Source organism: Serinus canaria, chromosome 3 (genome assembly GCF_022539315.1).
Source record: "Serinus canaria isolate serCan28SL12 chromosome 3, serCan2020, whole genome shotgun sequence".
Lineage (NCBI taxonomy): Eukaryota > Metazoa > Chordata > Aves > Passeriformes > Fringillidae > Serinus > Serinus canaria.
This window is the reverse complement of record NC_066316.1, coordinates 23,766,240-23,784,071: the sequence shown is the minus strand read 5'-3', so window position 1 is coordinate 23,784,071 and position 17,832 is coordinate 23,766,240. Positions and strand designations below refer to the sequence as shown.

The 17,832-nt window shown below is 50.6% G+C and overlaps 1 protein-coding gene and 1 long non-coding RNA gene across 2 annotated transcripts in view; one reads left to right on the top strand and one right to left on the bottom strand.

Moving 5' to 3' along the window:
• The window catches only part of PKDCC (protein kinase domain containing, cytoplasmic), a 36,259-nt gene extending 31,366 nt beyond the window's left edge, over nucleotides 1-4,893 (bottom strand). The window contains exon 1 of the mRNA XM_009091076.4: nucleotides 3,920-4,893. Within this exon, the coding sequence (XP_009089324.3) occupies nucleotides 3,920-4,588 (669 nt within the window). The 5' untranslated portion in view covers nucleotides 4,589-4,893. The remainder of the gene's footprint in view (nucleotides 1-3,919) is intronic.
• Nucleotides 1-17,832, top strand: part of LOC127059373 (uncharacterized) — a 453,343-nt gene that overhangs the window by 285,771 nt on the left and 149,740 nt on the right. The window lies entirely within an intron of this gene.

Here is a 17,832-nt window from a genome sequence, read left to right as displayed (position 1 = left end):
CCCCTCTTCCCCACTGCCCTTCATTATAAAATCAACTCTAATGAACTACCCCTCTCTCCGCTGCTCCAAAGCAAATGTATTTCCACTGCAGCCTGCACCTGCCCTTCCCAGCGGCTGCCGCCCCAGGGAGCCTCGGGCAGCCCCAGACGGCGGGGGCAAGGGGGAGTGACGGCCCGGCGCTGGCCCTCCGTGCAAGTGACGGAGCAGAGCATGGAAATAAAAACAGGAAGGCAAGCTGCCTTCGCCTCAGCGTTGCCTAACGTGAAACCACTCTTCCTCTTGCTAGTTTTCCGTGTTTCTTTTGCTAGACTTGATTCACCACATCTGCCAGAGCTGACACATCTGGCTCCTTCCCCGGGCGGAGGGCACGGTGGATATGTCAGCATGTTGTCTAAAGGCACTGGTACTTTCTGGAAAGAGCTCTTTTCCCCTCGATCATATATCGTACAACAATCAAGCCTTTTTTAAAAGGATGGCTTAAAAAAAAAAAAAAAAAAAAAAAAAAAAGCTGATTTTGACAAGAGACAGGCCAGAATGAGAACTGCTGAGACAGTAAAGAACAAGCCTGTTATCTTACAAACTACACTTCAGGCTGTCAGCTGCCAGAGATTTACAGGAAAACCCCCTTTCCTAGGACTGAACCGACACGAAACTTTATTTTCAGCAAAAGAAACTCATGAAGGCACTCAGAGCCACCAGGCCCGGACCTGGGGGCCGGGGATACCCGGGAGGGCTCCAGCTGAGACAGGGCGGCTGCCGGCCGCCTGCGTGGCCGCGTCCCCGGGGTCGCTCCCGCCCACGCCCGCGGCGTGGGGAGGCGGAGGAAGAGCTCCCGCTCTCCTCCAGCGGCCCCGCTTCGCCTCCAGCCCCGGGCGGCGGCCGAGGAGCGCCCGGTGAGTGCCGCCGCCCTGCCCCATCGCTGCCGGCTCCCCCAGCCGGGGCTGCCCGCCAGCCCTGCCCTCCCCCGGCCCGGCACGGTGACAGGAGGGTGGCACGTCCTTCCTGCTATTTATAGCAGCCGGCTCGTGTTTGGGTATGCCGGGAACCGCCGGGGAGGGGGGAAAAGGAGCAAAACAGAGGTAAGAAGCAAAGGCAGGGAAGCTCCCGGGCCTCGCTGGCCCAGAAGATGGGGCACAGTGCCTTTGGCGGCCGTAGCCAGTGCGGTCCTCCTGCTCCAATGGGAGCTGAAGCGCCTGTCAAAAGCCAGGGGAAGGAGGAGACGCTGGCTTTAGAACTGTTTCCTCTGCCTCGGCAGCAAACCCTGGACAGTGAATTCTAAGCCCAGGGCCGGCTTTTGCTGAAAACAAGTTAAAAATCATGAAGTAAGCCGATCCTGTCCTATGTGAAATTTTAACAGAGGCATAACCAATATATTTCATGTTATTCCCTGGTGCCCCATTTTCCACATCGGTTCCACGACTCCTGCATGACACCGGAGACTTGCTCCTGGCCCTCAGCGCCGTCCCGACAGTGCCCAGATAGCGCCTGTCAGGTCGATATTTACCGTCTCCTTTCAAGGTAATGCCTTATCACCCTGACTCAGGCCGCAGCACCCTGGCCCCGTGCGCCCCCACACCGCGGCCCATTAAACAACAAAGGGGGCACGTCGGGCCCGCGGGGTTCTCCTCCGGGCCTGGCAGCGCCGCGGGGGATGATGCAGCAGGAGAGCAGGCGAAAGGAAACACAATGACAAAATCGGAACGAATCTGGAAACATGTTTCTGCTTTAAGTGTAATCTATTTTTAAATGGGTGGCATGTAAATATGAAGCCTTAACTAACAGACGGGATTTTTGCCCATGAGAGCATTTTCCCAGCACGGAGGCTGGGCGTGTTTCTCCTGGCGCTGGATGGAAGTGCCTGCTCATCCTCCAGCTCCTCCTGCCCCGGCCCCCCGCCATGGGACACCGTGCATCTCGCCTGCGTTTCCCCCCTTCGGAGTCCACCTGACATTCCGGACCGGAGAAGTGAGCTACTGTGGCTCCTCCACATCATCCCGAACCGGAGAAGAGAATTCCTGCGGCTCCTCCAAGGTTTGCTGTGGGGGTAAGTGGGGCGCCGGGCAACTTCGGCAGCACCACCAGAGACCTCCCCCACCCGCACCTGCGGGGACAGACAGCACACCCCACTTCCTTTTCATGGGAAGGATGGCTCCAAATTAATGCCAAATTAATCCTTCCAGAGAAGAACACTACACACGAGTAAAACGGGAAAGAAACGCTAGTGCCTACCAAAATGACTCAACTTTAAAAAACCCATGCTGGCCAGCTCTCTTACACTAAGAAAAAAAAAAAAAATCAAAACAAAACCAGTGTTTGGGGGGGGCGGGGGGGAAACAAAATCCTCTCAGAGCAAACAGTAACGATGGCTGCACTAAAGTATGGCTTTTCCAAACAGAATTCATCACAGCTTAAGAGGAACAAGTAATAAAGGATATTACTTCCTAGGAGTGCATTATAGCTAAGAGGAAGGAAGAAGGACGGAAGGAAGGAAGGAAGGAAGGAAGGAAGGAAGGAAGGAAGAGGAGGAAGGAAGGAAGGAAGGAGGAAGGAAGGAAGGAAGGAAGGAAGGAAGAAGGAAGGAAGGAAGGAAGGAAGGAAGGAAGAGGAAGGAAGGAAGGAAGGAAGGAAGGAAGGAAGGAAGGAAGGAAGGAAGGAAGGAAGAGGAAGGAAGGAAGGAAGGAGGAAGGAAGGAAGGAAGGAAGGAGGAAGGAAGGAAGGAAGAAGGAGGAAGGAAGGAAGGAAGGAAGGAAGGAAGGAAGGAAGGAAGGAAGGAAGGAAGGAAGGAAGGAAGGAAGGAATCTATTTTCTTGTCGTGGATAAATCATGACTAGCATTTCTTTGAACAGTTTATGAAACTCGAGAGCTTTGATCGCTGGGATCTGAAGTTCTCGTGGGGGAGCTGGTACTCCTCCTGCAGCTGCTGAAGAAGAAACACTAAACTCCTTTACCCGATTCAGTTCAAAAAGCACCTACTGTGAGACCGTCTGGTCTAACGTTCATTTTTTATTCTACTGCAACGCTCATGCTATGCGAAACGCAATAGGAATTTCCATACCAGCATTTACATCCAAATGGACCCGCTGAGATTCACGCTGATGTGTAACAGCCCTACAATGCAGCCCCTTCTGGCAAGTGCCGCGGTGCCGGCGCACCGGCCAGCAGGACTCCCACCCGGCCTGTCCTGGTGAGCCCCCTGGGCTGACCCGTGTGCGGGGCTGCGCGGATCCAGCTGAGTCCGCGGGAAGTCACAGCAGAGGCTGCCAGGGGTGATCCCACCGCTGCCTTCTCTCCGGGGTACCGGAGTCAGCGGCGCTTGCAGTCAAGCCGGCCTTTATTTCCCGCATTCGGAGGGTGTTTGTGGATTTCCGAGTCCTTCCTCAACCTCCCCCTAGCCCCTTTCCTCACCTCAGTATTCATTTTGTCTACGAGGAAACGGGATCAGAGCGCAAGCCGCAGGGCCAGCCGCCGCGGGGGGTTGCCGGACAGGAGGGGGAACGCGCCGCATCCCGCACCGCTCCCGGCCTTGCCTCGGGCCCGGCGTGCCCCGCCGGGGCGATTCACTTGTCGCCCGGGGGTGACACCGCCGCTGCCAGTGGAAAGCGCCCATCGACGCGCCTTCCCGCTGACACGCGATGGGGACGGGACGTACGGAACCGCCGCGCCGGGGACAGAGACATCCGCCCCGGCGACCGCAACCCCACCACGCCTGCCGAAGGGGGAGCGGCTGCCCACGGAACCGGGGACGGGGGTGTGTGTGCGAACTCTTGGGAGCTCCCCACACGGTCCCGGCCCGCTCCCCGCGAACGCCAGGAGTGGCGGCGGTAGCTCCGACAGGTTGCCCGCGGCGGGACTGAGAGCGCCGGGGAAAAGCAGCGCGACCCACCCGCCCCGGCGGGGCTCCGCGGCCGGACCCGCGTACCTGCAGGACGTTGGCGTGGCGCAGCCGCTGCAGCAGGATCATCTCCTTGACGATCTTGTAGGCGGCGAGTCGGTAGCAGTCCCCCAGGGAGGAGAACTGCCGCACGCAGTGGGCGATGTCGTGCCCGCCGAAGTCCACCGCCTTCAGGGCCACGGCCAGCGTGCGGTTGAGGACCGCCTTGTAGACCGCCTTGGTGTAGCCCGAGCCCAGGTACTGCACGCCGCTGACATCGCGGATATCGCGGCAGCCCAGCAGCGGCGGCTCCAGCGAGAGTTCGGCCGAGGCGCCGGCCCACGGCCCCGCCGCCGCTCGACCCCGCGGCCCCGGCGGCCGCGGCTGCTCCGCCGAGGTGCGCGGCGGCGCCAGGTCCATCAGGCGCCGCTCCCGCGGCCGCAGCGGCCGCCGCCCCGCCGCCGCCGCCGCCCGGTGCTGCCGGTAGCGCAGCACCTCCTCGTAGCGCTCGCGGATCTGCCGCGCCAGGGCGGCCTGGCCGCCGCCGATCTCCTCCTCCGGCGGGTAGAGGGGGGCGCCGGGAGGGGAGGGGGGCGGCAGCTCCTCGCGGGGCGGCGGCGGGTGCTCGGAGCCGGGGATGAAGAGGAGGTTGAGCAGGGTGCCCAGGAGGAAGGCGAGGCAGCAGCCGGCCGCCACCGCAGTCTTCCTGCGCCTCATCGCCACTTCGCTGACGGCTTGTCCAGCCTTTCGGGTTTCTCTCCTCTCGCCCCTTCCCCGGGAACCAGCTCCGAGGCTTTTTTTTTTTTCCTCCTTTTTTTCTCCCCCTTTTTTTTTTCCTCTCCCGGCTATGCCTGCGGCGAAACGGCCCCGGGCGCTCAGCCGGAGCTCAGCCCCTTACGACGCGCCCGCATGACACTTGCCTCCCTGCTTTTAAGGCTCTGAAGCACTTATTATTAGCGGGACACGGGGCGGGCGGGGGGATCCCCGTCCCGCTGCCCCCGCCGACGCGCGCTGATTGACAGCCCGGCCCTTCCCGCGGCCCGGCCGAGCAGCAGGGGGGCCTGGGAAACGTAGTCCCCCGCAGCAGCCCCGCCGGCCGCCGGCGAGCCCGGGAGCCGGGACTACATCTCCCAGGCTCGGCCGAGCCCCCCGGCGGGGAAGGCGCGGAGAGGGGCGGGACGGGCGGACGGACCCCCCCCGGCGGGCGCTACCGGGCAGGGCGGGCCCCGGGCGCTGCCGCCGGGCGGGGAGGGAGCTCTGTGGCTCTTCCCACGCGTGGCCGCGCAGGCCGGGGAAAGTCGCGCAGACAGCGGTTTGGGCGGGATGCCCATATCCCCCTCCCCGGCAGCCGAGGGGTTTGGGGGGGTGTGTTGTACGAGCATCCACGTACCACCACAGAGCCACACAAAGGAGAGGGGTTCGATGTCTTTTCCACACCAAAATAAAGTGAAAGGAGGCGGCTGCAGCCCGGAGCTGTGGGTTCGTCATTCGGAGTGAAAATTGCAGCGGTCGCGCCCCCTCCAGCCGCGGCAGAGCGCGGAGGAGAGCGGAGCGGGGATGGGGCTGCGTGTCACCCACGGGAAAGAACAGCCACAAATCACGGGCTCGGCAGGGGGTAGCCCCTGCCCTGTTGGAAATGTGAATTGCAGGGGTAAGCGCTAATGACATGGTTATCCATCAAGCCCACATTACGATGCTGTTAGCAACTAATTAACAAATACAATCAGCCCGCGAAACCTCCACAAAGGAGAGACCATCAACAAGAGAAAAGCCGTAAAGAGTCAGGCGAGGCAAAGTTCACCACAAAAGAAGTGGGAAATCATTTCCAATAAGGGAAAGGGACGAGACATTTCGGTAATACACATCGGAGAGACCGTAGGGGGAAAATACAAAGCCAAAAAAAAAAAAAAAAAAAAAAGAAAGAAAGAAAAAAAAAAGGAAAACACCCCAAAACAGCAGCCGCGGTTCCCGGGAACTAGCGATCAGTGGTCGTAAGCCTTTCCTCCAGCCCTGACAAAAAACGGAGCTCGGGGCAACTCCGCCCGTCTGCTGCCGGCGCGCAGACCCGCGGGGAAGCGCCCGGGGACCGGAGGCAGCGGCGAGACCGGGAGGAGGCAGCCTCGGCAGGGGATGTGGAGACCGACCGTCCCTCCAGCAGCCTCGGAGCCTTTCTGTCGCCGCTTCCCGAGAGCCCTCCGCAGGCACTGGGAGCGCGGCCCACCCGCGGCCCCGCACACGGGGCGGGCAGAGGCTCGGACTGCTGCTGGACCCGGCGCCCCATCCCCGCGGGACTCCCGAGCCTGGCACCAACCACCGCGGAAAAGTGACGGGAGGGAGCGTAATCACCAATTAAAATAAAAATAACAGCTGTAGGAAGGGGGGGCTGTCTGCCCCCGAAGGGACAGCAGGCTCCCGGGCGCCCAGCCCAGCCCAGCCTCCGCGGGCGCGCCGCGGCCGCATCCCACTGCGCGCTGCCCCGCGGTACTCGCTCCGCCCGCCGGGGCGGTGCCACCTGCCCTCGCCACGGGTGAGGACCACGGCTCGGGGGGGAAGCTTTTATAGATGGAGTGGGTTTTTTGGTTGGTTGGGGGTTCGAGTCTTTTGTTTCTTTTTGGGGGTTGGAGTTTTTTTCCTTTCCTTCATCGTTTCTGTTGTTACCTATCGGTTGCAGCGTTTACCCTCCAGAGGCAGCCCATCCCGCTGCGATAGGTGGGATTTTCACGGGGTAGAGGACGGGTATCATGCCGTTTTTATGGGTTTCTTTCCAAACTAAAGGCGTTCATAACGGCAGGAAATGCATTTCCAAAGATGACACCTGCAGCCCTCCCTGTTTTGAGCCGGATCCCCCCAGCCCCCACTGGTGACGGGACGCTCGGGATGCCTTCCCGAGCTGTAGGTGCGGGAGATCTGAACGCGCCGGACCTCCCCCGCTGCCGAGCCCTTCCTCCGCCAGCCTCTGGCAGGGCAGAGGGCTCCTGGAGAGACTCGGTGCGTTGTTACCCGGCCGGCCAGCCCTTACCCAGCTCTGCAGGCCGAGCCAGCGCGGAGGGGCCAGCGGTGCGCTCCTCCCGCTGCCCTCCGTCCTGCGCGTCCTCCGGGGAAATCACGGCGATTTGTCCGTGCTTTTGAAACGTGAACGCTCGGCTGGATTTACGGCTTGGCTGATACGAGCCAACACTTTTTATTATTGCACAGATAAGAGTCAGAATATAGCCGCGCTCAGGCGGAGCGCTTGTGCAAGCCCATCGAGTGAGCGGAGTGAGCTCAGCTGAATATTGTTTACAGGCCATACCGGGGGTGACCAGAGGCCAGCGGGCTCATGGAGCGAGGAGCCGGCTTCTCCGAGGGGCCGTGCCCGCCACCAGAGCGGAGTGTGGCCCGGGGATGCTGCAGCCCCGTGGGGGCGGCTGAAGGCGCCGGCAGGGCCAGCGCGGAGAGTAGAGATCTTGCTTTGCCGTGCACCTCGCATGGTACCCGCAGCCCCCGTGTTTGGAGGAGGTGCACATCCCCCGAGGCGAGGGCAGTGCCCGCGTTCCTTGCAGGCCTGGAGGAAGAGGGTTCGCAGCGACACGGGGGCTCTCCCGTGAGCATCCCCGGGCTTCCGCACCCTCCGTGTTTGCACAGTTTACAGGAACACAACCGGACTGCAAAACAGATGCTCCGCAACAGCGGGTCACCTGTTTTTCACATCATGCTCGGTCTCAAAGCCGGTTTTCTTCATTATATCCTTCCCGACAGATACCATGAAATACATCACTCATTTAGATATGGGAGCCGGCCTCTGGAGGACGACTTGCGCGGAGGACTTTGATGTTGAGAGACAGATTTCAAAAGATAGAAAGCCCCTTCGATGTTTCTAATTACCCCGTGCCCGGGGCCTGCCACTGATTAGGGCGGAGGTGCCGGGGTGATGCCGAGGCGGGCGGCCCGCGGGGGCTCGGCCCGGCTGCGCGGGGAGGGGCGATCCGCCTCCTCCGTCCGCCGGCCAGGGAGAACCACACGTGTGGGTGCATCAGCAGAGCTCCCCTGAAGCCAACAGCGAGCCGCGGCCATCAGCCCGTGCTGGCCTGAGCAGGGGGCAGCAGCCTTTGCTGCGTGCCCAGCGCCTCCCCGCCGCGGGAGGAGGTTTGGGAGCCGGCGGGATCTGCTCCCGCAGCCAAGGCCCTTTTGCAAGAGGCTGCTCTGAAAGTATTACAGCCCTTCCTAACACTTCTGCTCACATGCGAGCCTTTTATCTCGGCAGCGCTGCTGGAAAAGCTGAATCACCGCGGAGAAAGGGAGGACTGAGGGATATTTTTTCATGTGCAACAAGCTGCTCTTTATTTAATCCTCACAGCCTCTATTTCTATCAATATTCCTAGAGCTGAGAGATCAAACACGGAAAAATTAAAACCATGCTACCACACTAAATAAGATTAAGATCGTGGCAACACACTGGCTGCTCCTTGGGGAAATAATTTTGTTGCTGCAGGAGCCATGGCCATCCTGCAGGCAAAGCTTGTGTTTCAGGAATGGGTGATGGCAAAGACAGTTGGGAGTTGCCTCCAAACCCACCCAAGAGCCGTCTCAAATCTCAATCTCCTGTGCTCTTTTGCTCCCAACCCAGCTGCTTGGGCATTACTTCTCTATGGAGTCAAAGAATTTTGCTATGCTGAACTCCATTATCCCTGTTTTACTCTCACCAGCAGGCATCTTCAAGTGAGTCCCACTTTTGGTCTCAAGGGATTTTGACTCCAGGCCCCCCAAAAAGAAGTCCCACGTTTTCAAGCATAGGTAGCTTCAAGATCTCACTTAAAAAAGCACAAGTGGAAGCTTGCAGCTGGAATAATTCAGTTTCTGTTGAGGAAGCTTGTTCTTTCAGAACTGTCCCATGCTCGCATGATTTCTCTTTGACACTTAAGGGATTAATTTTGTTTTAAATTTTAGATTACATCATAACTTTTTTAATTCCTGGCCATCTATTATTCTGGCTTCTTATGTGGAAGAAGAGTGTCTTGTAAAGTCCATCCTCAGACATGAGGCCAGAAGTCTCTTGAAAACAGTCTACAGACTGCATGCCTTTTTGCTGAGGGGTCTTCCATGGCCAACCTCTCCTTCATTCCCTGCTTTGCCAAGGACTTGTCAGCTTTCAGGGCAGGGTGGAAAGCCTCTCTTTCCTCAGGGATGCAGGGCCAGCAGTGGACCCTTGCACATGCACATTTTGTAGCCTTCTTTAATTTTTCTTACAATCTCCCGAGCGTTTTTTACTTTAAACAGGATCTCTTTTTCTGATGTTCTTTCTTTTCTCTGAGGAAACCCATTCCCTTGTATATTTGAAGCAAGCTGAGATGCAGCCAATTGTATTAGTTCTGGCTGGAGCAAAAATGCATAATGAAACACTGGATGTGTGGTATGAGTCCAAAATAAATGGTCACTAGCAGAGCCAGCAAAAACCTACGAGCTCAGATAGCCTGTGAAAAAAGAAAAGCTTGGATTTTACCTGCAGTGCTCTGCATTTTTCCAAAGGGAAAAAAATGTACTTTGGAGTTTAGAGAGCTTGGGAAGAGATGTTGGGGTACTGAGCCTTTTTCATGATGTTTGTGAATTGTGGTGGTTCTCACATTTTTCAGGAATACAGCATCTGTAAGTGGGAGAAAGTGTTTTATCTCCTAACCTGTTATTCTCAAAGCACAGCAGTTTGGGTTTTATGTGCCAGATGTCAGTGTGCCCTGATTCTTCAGGCAGTTGGGATTAAAGCTTCCCTGTATCAGAGAGGTGTTATAAGGATAACTCTGTTAATGTATGTGGAAATCTGGTACTGCAGCGATAAAGACCTTGTAAATATTTACACAGACAGACGAGCTCATGGAAATTTTACATTATTAGCTTAACTTCATTACAAGGAAGTAGTTGAGAAAGTCAGCAGTATATAACATTTGCTTTTTTTTTTTAATTAAACATTGACAACACATCTGGTGCTGCTTCAAGCCACTAGATTTAGAGGGTCACTCTTTTAAATATTTTACAATCTGCAGGGAAATATCAAGTCTCAGGCAAAAGAGAAAAAGAAACATAACTGCTATAAGAATAAATCTTGCCAGTCAGACCTTTTACACTTTTAAGAGTTAATAAAATAGTGAGTAAAGAACAACCAGAGAAAATAATTTATTTGGACATTCAAAAGCCTTTTGATAAACACCCATACAAGAAACTGTTAAGGAAACTTGGTAACCACAAAGTGAGAGGTAAAGTCCTGTCATGGATTAAAATCTGGTTATAAATGGGTGTGGAATAAATGGCCAATTCTAGTAGGGAAAGAGATTAATAATGAGGTGCCCTAGAGAGTGAGACTCAGACCAATATTGTTAAATGCTTTATTAATAACCTGGGGGTGAATAGTGAAGTGGCAAAAGTTGATGTCAATAGAAAAGTACTTAGCTTAGGTCAGGAGCAACTCCAGAAGAATTTAATAAAATGGCAGGACCAAATGCAGAAGTATGAGGGCAGCTTGGGGAATGCCTTCAGAACCTGCAGCAGCTCTCTTGCTCCTTCTGGCACATGGGCATGTTCTCAAAGCTGGGGGTAGGTAGTCAGAGGACAGGCAGATACTTCCAAGCATCTCAAGTACTTTTTGACTCTTTTCAGTTGCTGTTCAACTCCTCTAGTTATGCCAGGAGGAAAGAGTGAGCTCCCACGTGGCCCCTCTCCCAGTCTCTGAGTAGTATCTCCACAAGCTCCTCCAGTAACTGTTTAAAAAAAAAAACATTGTGAGTTTCCATGGCTGATCATTCCTGAAGGACATGCCAAAACTCTGGAGGTCACCTCTTACAGACATTTTAAAGATTATGTCTTCGGTCTGACTAGCATGGCATGATAACAAACCTCAAGTCCACTTAGTCTGAGGGTGTAAGCTCCTAAGTGGTGCCTGGCACCTGGAAAAACAAAACCTGCCAGCACAGCTGGGGTGCAAATATCTATGTGAACAGAGTGGTGTCCTTATCTGGTGCATAAAATGAGGGGTAAAGGCACAAGCAGCTACCTGGACAACTGGGAGAGTTGTTTAGAGTTGTTTACTCTGTGGCTTCTTCTCCCCACTGATTTCTGTGTGTCTGTGTCTTAACTGAGCTGTGCTGATGTGAGATGTAGCACCCTGAGCTGGCACAGGCTGGGCTCACACTGCAAGCTCTGTGTTTAGCCTGCTGGGCAGACAAACTGGATCCATGGCACCTTCTGTCACCTCAGTGCTGCCAGTGCTCTGTCCCACGTGCCCTGTCTCCACAGTGCCACCCAAACACAGCCCAGGCTTTTGGAGGTAATGACATCCATGGAAGTTCAAACGGCTGGTTTTCACAGGGATTTAGTACTGTTTTGTTTTTACCCAGTGGGTCATTTCCAAGGATACTATTCTGGAAAAGAAAGCAACTCATAAAGAAAGATTTTTTAAAATCCTCTTGATATGGCTTGTAAAGTATTTTGAAGTACCAGCAACAAAAGGAATTATTTTTAAATCCCCTCTTTCATTTGATGGTTTATATTACATTAGAACTGCCCTGTGTCCCCAGCATTGGAACCCCAGAGGAGTAGGTGGGGTTTTATACCCAAGGGGAACTGAAAGGTGTCACATCCCAGGAGGGAAATGGAAAGTTCACATGCACATGGGAAGTGACCTCTGATCCTGCAGCACCCAGGAGACATCCCAAGGCTCTCCCCTCTCAGTGATTCACACTGCCTTGCCTTATCCCCACATTTGTAGATCAATCCAAGCTCTCCATGACTTGTAGGCACTCTTGGGATTCTTAACTTTACTTCTTTTTTTTCATAGTCTGAAATGGAAAACCACACACACATGCACATAGCATCTGGTCAGCCTAATAAGCAATAACCTAATACTTTAATGCAGGGGTGGGCTCCCAGTGTGAATGGACTTCCTTTGTGGAGCTCTATGAATTGACATCAAATGAGGACTTGCTCAGAAGTGAAGAAACACCTTGGTGTTTCTTCACTTCCACTAACACTCTGGTCTAACCACTCAGCATGTGGAACCAGGGTTCTGCTGAGGATCACACTGGACAGGAGCAATTTTACAGGCCAGGGATGGGTGCTGTGTGTGCTCCTAAGCCTCTGACTCCTAAGTCACAATTCTCTGTGGCCATGGCTCATGCAGTGTCATGGGAGGCAAAATGTTCAGGCACCATCATGGTAATATTTGCAGTAATTATGATGCTACACAAGCATAGTGTGCAAACATGAAGGTCACTAAATGTCTCAGGATTTATGGCTTAAAATTTATACATTTAATGATTAGCATCATCACTTTTCTCCATACAAAGATAAGCTTTGGGAGCTTTTTCTGGGAATCAGGATAGGCCAGAGTCTTGGGCAACCTGTGGCCCTGGGCAGCTGCAGAATTGAAGCAAGAAGGACTACAACTCAAATGTGTGACTTCAAACCACGGAGGCAGAGCCCTAGCATTCCTTGGAAGTGGCTGCCCTCTGCCTGCCTCGCTGCCCTCACGTGGGGGGAGGTATGGCTGCCTCCATGGTGTCTTTACCACTCATCTCTTCAGGCTCTGCTTAAGGTCTTCTTGTCTTTCCCATCTTCACCTCCAAGCCTGCTTCTCCCAGCACACCCCCTTTTTTCCTTCATCAAGCCTCTCCAGTCGTCCCTTCTGATCATTCCTCCTGTCAGGGAGAAAATGGCAGTTTCTCAGCCTCCTCCTCTGCTCTTTTGCAGACTGCAGTGACTGCATGCAGTGACCGAGCCACTTCCAGCAGAGCAGCACTGGTTCCTCTCCTCCTTACTCCCAGAACAATAAGCAAAGGCTGGCATTTTGTTAATCCAGGCATAATTAATCACCAGCACTGTTTTTATTTTAATTCATCTGTTTATATAGCATTGAAGAGGTTTAGGATCTGTGAGCTTTTATGCATGATTGTATAATACATATACAGAAGATACAGATGCAGATATTTTGCCAGGCCATAAAATCCTTGCAGCAGTAGTAGTTTTTTAGGGGGCTGAAACAATTTTGGATAGAAATCAGCACAGAAATGGAAGGGTCATGCTGGAGAGATACAGAAGGAGGTTGTCTGAACCTTTGTTGTTCCAGCAGCACAGAACAATGGAAAGGAGCAGAAGCAGAGTATTTTGTACTCAGAAGATGATTTCTTCCTGACTACCAGTTCCCAAAGACACGGCAAAGAGGAAGGCTTAGATCTGTTGTTTATTCCTGTGCCTTTGGTATCTGCCTCCAAGGATGCTGGCAGGCAGGATAGTTGCAGTAGTGGTTTCTAGAGATGGGAAAACAGTGCTTTCTGTGAGAGAAAGGGAAAGATGTCAGGTCCCTTTACAGCCTTTCCTTTGAATAGACAAGATGTTTGAATTGTTTCTCAGAGTCACTTAAAAAAAAGGCATGTGAAAATGTCAGAGAATTTCCTCTTTCCCTTTCCCACCCAAATACAAAATCAAATAAAAGCAAACACATGGGACACAAATACAAGAGCAGCCCCCTCTGCACTTATTCGCTGTGATACACAGGCTGTTTCCAGATGTATGGATTAGACTTCATCCAACTACTGCTGAAAGCTCAGCCTGACAGTATATATTGACCAAGTTGGAAACTTCTGGGGAAACTAAAGCACTCAGTGGTCAGGCTCCTTCCTTTGGATATGATATTGGTCACTGAATCTACTTCATGACCCTTTTGCCATCTCTTCACTCCAATTAGACCATTTTCAAGCGTGCTGAAGTATAAATTTAAAGTCCCTGGTGTGTAATTAAAAATGATAAATAAATTATGTGGGGATTTTCTGTCTTTTTCTTGAATATTTTTAAATCAACTGTTGGCATAGTTTAGGGAACACATAGCCCTGTTAGCATGAGCAGTGAAGTACACTCACATGAACACTTCATCATTGATAAAAACCAATTGCATCATGTTAAACAACCTCTCAAACAGTTTGGGATTTTCATGCATCTTGTGGATGAATATCCCACAAAACTGCATTTACTAATTGAATATTTGTGTGTGTGGTTGGACCCTGGATGGGAATTTCTCAGACACAAGCCTGCCTTCAGTAACAGTGAGTATATGGGTAAAAGGGATCACATGTACAGACCTGATGCCTGAGGCTGTACTTATTACTGCCTAACTTGGTGCTTAGTATTTTTGGTCCTGGTTCCAATCCTGGTGGTTAGGATTGTCCTGCAATCCAGGAGACCTACATATCTGAATCCCAGAGGGACCAGAGTTATCTCTTGTCCCTCATTTCTTACTGGAGTACTCTGGTAGGAGACTACATGATTAATTTCCCTCCACCATGAATACTCATAATGGGCTGAGTATTAAAAATAATTTCAGAAATTATTCTGCACTGCAGCACTTTTTATCAGTTGCTGCATAAAAGCATTTAGTCAGTCCCTGATTCAATATACATGAAAAAAAACAGACACACAGCATTTCCAGCAGCTGGGGCAGGTTTAACAACACAGAAGGTGCCTTTAAAGCCCATTTTGCTGGTATCCACCTCAGGACAGTTAATGCAGGGACTCAAAGATGGTGGGAGATGCCCAGTGGGTTCCTGCCTGGCCAGCCTAGCCCTGAATGGGCTGCAGAGTAAGGATGCTCACAGCTGCACGGCTCAGCACATGGCCATGGGAACAGGAGCACCCTGCTGCCTTGGCTGGTGGGGACTGACCTGCCAATAGGGGTTGGGCACCCCTGGGCCAAGGGTTAAAGAGATCTCTGAGGATTCTTCCCATTATAGGCTGTTATTTAGGGGAAAAACAGCACACTCCCACACCAACCCCCCCCAAAAATTTAAAAATTGTTTTCATCCTCAAATCTAGGTTAATTCTGGAGCCGCCTCTGAATCTAGCAAAACCACACTGACCTCAACTGCTTTGAACGAAATGCTGAGAATTTTATGTTCTTTGAGCACCCCAATGGGTTGAAAATATTCCTGAGAGTATATGAGGCTCTCAGCTACTGCTCCAATTCACAGAAATTAAACCTTCCATCATCTGGTTTTTATATTTGGAAAATGTCAGCTATACTTCCTATCACATATATTGTTGCTTCAATGCACTGAGCCTTCTGTGAATTTCAAAACACATAACTCAGCTCTCAAGCATTTCTTTTGTAAATATTGATAATGGTTTCAAGTTCTTTATTAAATAACTTTTTAATGAGTTTGAGGACAAAGAACTATTTTTTCACAGTCTCACAAAGATAAGAATCATAACATATCTTTCTGTACCATGGAACACACGGTTCTCAATACCCCATTGTAAAGCATAGGCTTTCCTCACTTTAAAAAAGTTTACTTAAACAAAAAAAGCCCCACAATTATGAGAAACAAAACCTAAGCAGGCCATACTAAAAGGTCCAAAATGGCATGCAAATGCTATGTGACAGCTTTGCAGGAAAGTGTGTGCTGACATTGGAGCAGCCTTAGAAAACTCCATTTAGTCCAACAGCAAGAAGAGCTACAAAATGCCACCATCACTGCTTAATAAGTTCAATGTATAGACCTCTCCTTGCTCAGCATTATTTATTGCCTGTGCTTTTGCCAGAAAGGATCCCTGTGCATATGCTTAAGATCGAAGACAATAAAATATTATGACCAGGTTCAGCAGGGGAATTTTCCAGGGGGAGGTTTTTTATCAGTTTACAGGCATGGTCAAAGTCCTGCAGGAGAGCTCCTCTTTGGAGCTGGCTGTAAACAATTTACATGGGAAGGTAATAGGAAACCTTTAGGGTGCCTTGGAAAATATTAAGTTATAGAAGTTGTGACCTCTGTCTTCTAGACCTGGCCCAGAGGACCGATGTTTACTAGCAACTATGCAGCTCTCTAGGAAACTGCACACTGTCAGTGAAAGAAGGGTTATTTTTTTAATATATTTAAATTAAAAGTTGGACTGGGTAGCAGTATACTCAATCAAGTATGTTGTACAACTAATTTTCTCTATAAAAAGCCAAATGTTTACCTTTGAACTTAAAAATGTTGCCTTCAGGCAAATCGTGTTCCAGCCAGCTGTAGTTTAAATGCCTGGTGCAGGTTCTGTAGCCTGCTTCTTCATTCAGCACTCAAAATCATTCATGTTTGCTAAGTGGAATTAAAAGCCAGCTAGGAACAGATTACTGGTCCCCTGATATTAGCCTTTCTTCTCACACATTCCCTTAAAGACTTTCGGGTCTAATAATAACATTTTCCTGTGCTGGTTCTATTGACAGCTTGAAACCTTAATGAAGACCCACTTCAAATGTAAATACCTGGTTTGACTTGCATGCTTATTCCAGGGAATTTGTATTGAATTACTTGGCAGTGACTGAAAAAAGAGGTCAAGAGACAAACAAGAATGTTTAGGTGATTTTAGATGCTGTTTTAGGCCCAGCCCATAGCTGGACATGTTGTCAAAGTCCCGCTTTCCCAGCAGGCTAAAAGAAATGTCTCAGGCTCTCCAGTCTCCCCCTGATCAATTGTTCTTCTTAAAAATAGGTACAAAGACACACATTGGCACTGGTGGCTGGGGTTTTCGGGTTTATTTCTTTTTTTTTTTTCCTGCAGTCAGGATAACAACAAAGCCACAGGATATCTGTATTGAACATGAAACTGAACAGTAAGGACTGGGAGAGGAGCTGTTGCTGATTACCAGCTAGCAGGTTCTTGTTTGCATCTATTAATTTAATAATGTTGAGATGTGCCTTAAGTGTTTAGGATGTGTTAGGGCACCAAGAGCATTCCAAGGGTATCTTTCCAGCCGTTTCCAGTTAAGAAGTCTGTATTACTGAGTTGTGAATCAGAAGAACCATTCAATCTTCCATCTTTGTCATTGTGCCAATGCACAGGAAATGACCTCTTCCTAAAAGCTGAGCACCTGCAACTCTCATTAAGATCGGTCCAATGTCACCCATTGCTTTTCAGACTCCAAAAAGGGCCTCTTACAATCTACCTGTTTCAAATTCCCCGAGGATTTATTGGCTCAGAACATAGATTACTTGTCTTGGTATCAGGGATTTCCTTTCTTTTGAACAGGAACATAAAAACACAAAGAAAGCCTAAACTCAAGTAACGTGAAAATATTGTGTTTGATTCCAACCCATATATTCAAAGTTACAGATGAATGCCTGACTTTAACTTGAAATGTGATGCCTTGAGTCTGCACATGATCTTGCTACATATAAAACGTTTGGAAGCCTTTGAAAAAAAGGAAATATTCTTGGCTTTAGTTGCACTCTCATTATTGTGCTTTCTTTAATGTCTTTATAGTTGGCTCAATAGATCTTTAGGTATTTCAAGCTTTGGGTAGCAAGTTTCAGGACTCATGCAGTCTGTGTTGTTCCTGGTTGTAATGGCAGCACACAGTCGTGTCTGTTGTGCACTTTACACCCCTTGTGTCTTTAGGTGAGAGCATGTAAAGGGTATAGTCCAAATCTTGATCCAAATCTTCCTGAAATGTACAGCACCGAAGATTATTTTACTGATATGCAGGACTAAAAGTTTGAAACATTGAGCTCTCTTTTCTTAAGAAGTGAGCAGTAAATTACAGGCACCTGCAACTTTACACTGACCTGAAATTGCCCTGCTTTTGCCCTTTTAAATTCAGACAAAGCAATAAAATTTAATGTATACATGCACTTACTGCATTAAAATTAATGGTTTCATTTCCAGACTGATTACTGACCATGAGCTTAAATGAAATTAGTTCTACTAAAAGATGACTAAGTACCCTTAGCAGTGAATACTGGTTTTTAGACATTGTTAAAATGTACCATAGAGGGCAATGAAAATTTCATGTTTAATATGCTCAAATGCCTTGGTGATCTCAGGGTTTTTTGATAGGTTCTGACAAGAAATAATCTCTGAGCTCCATTCAACAGCTCACTCAAATCAGAGTTAAAAGGGAAAATACATCAGTCATCTTGAAAGGTTTAAATGTAATCCTTTCTAATGAATTTTTTTTTTCCATTGCTGTATGCT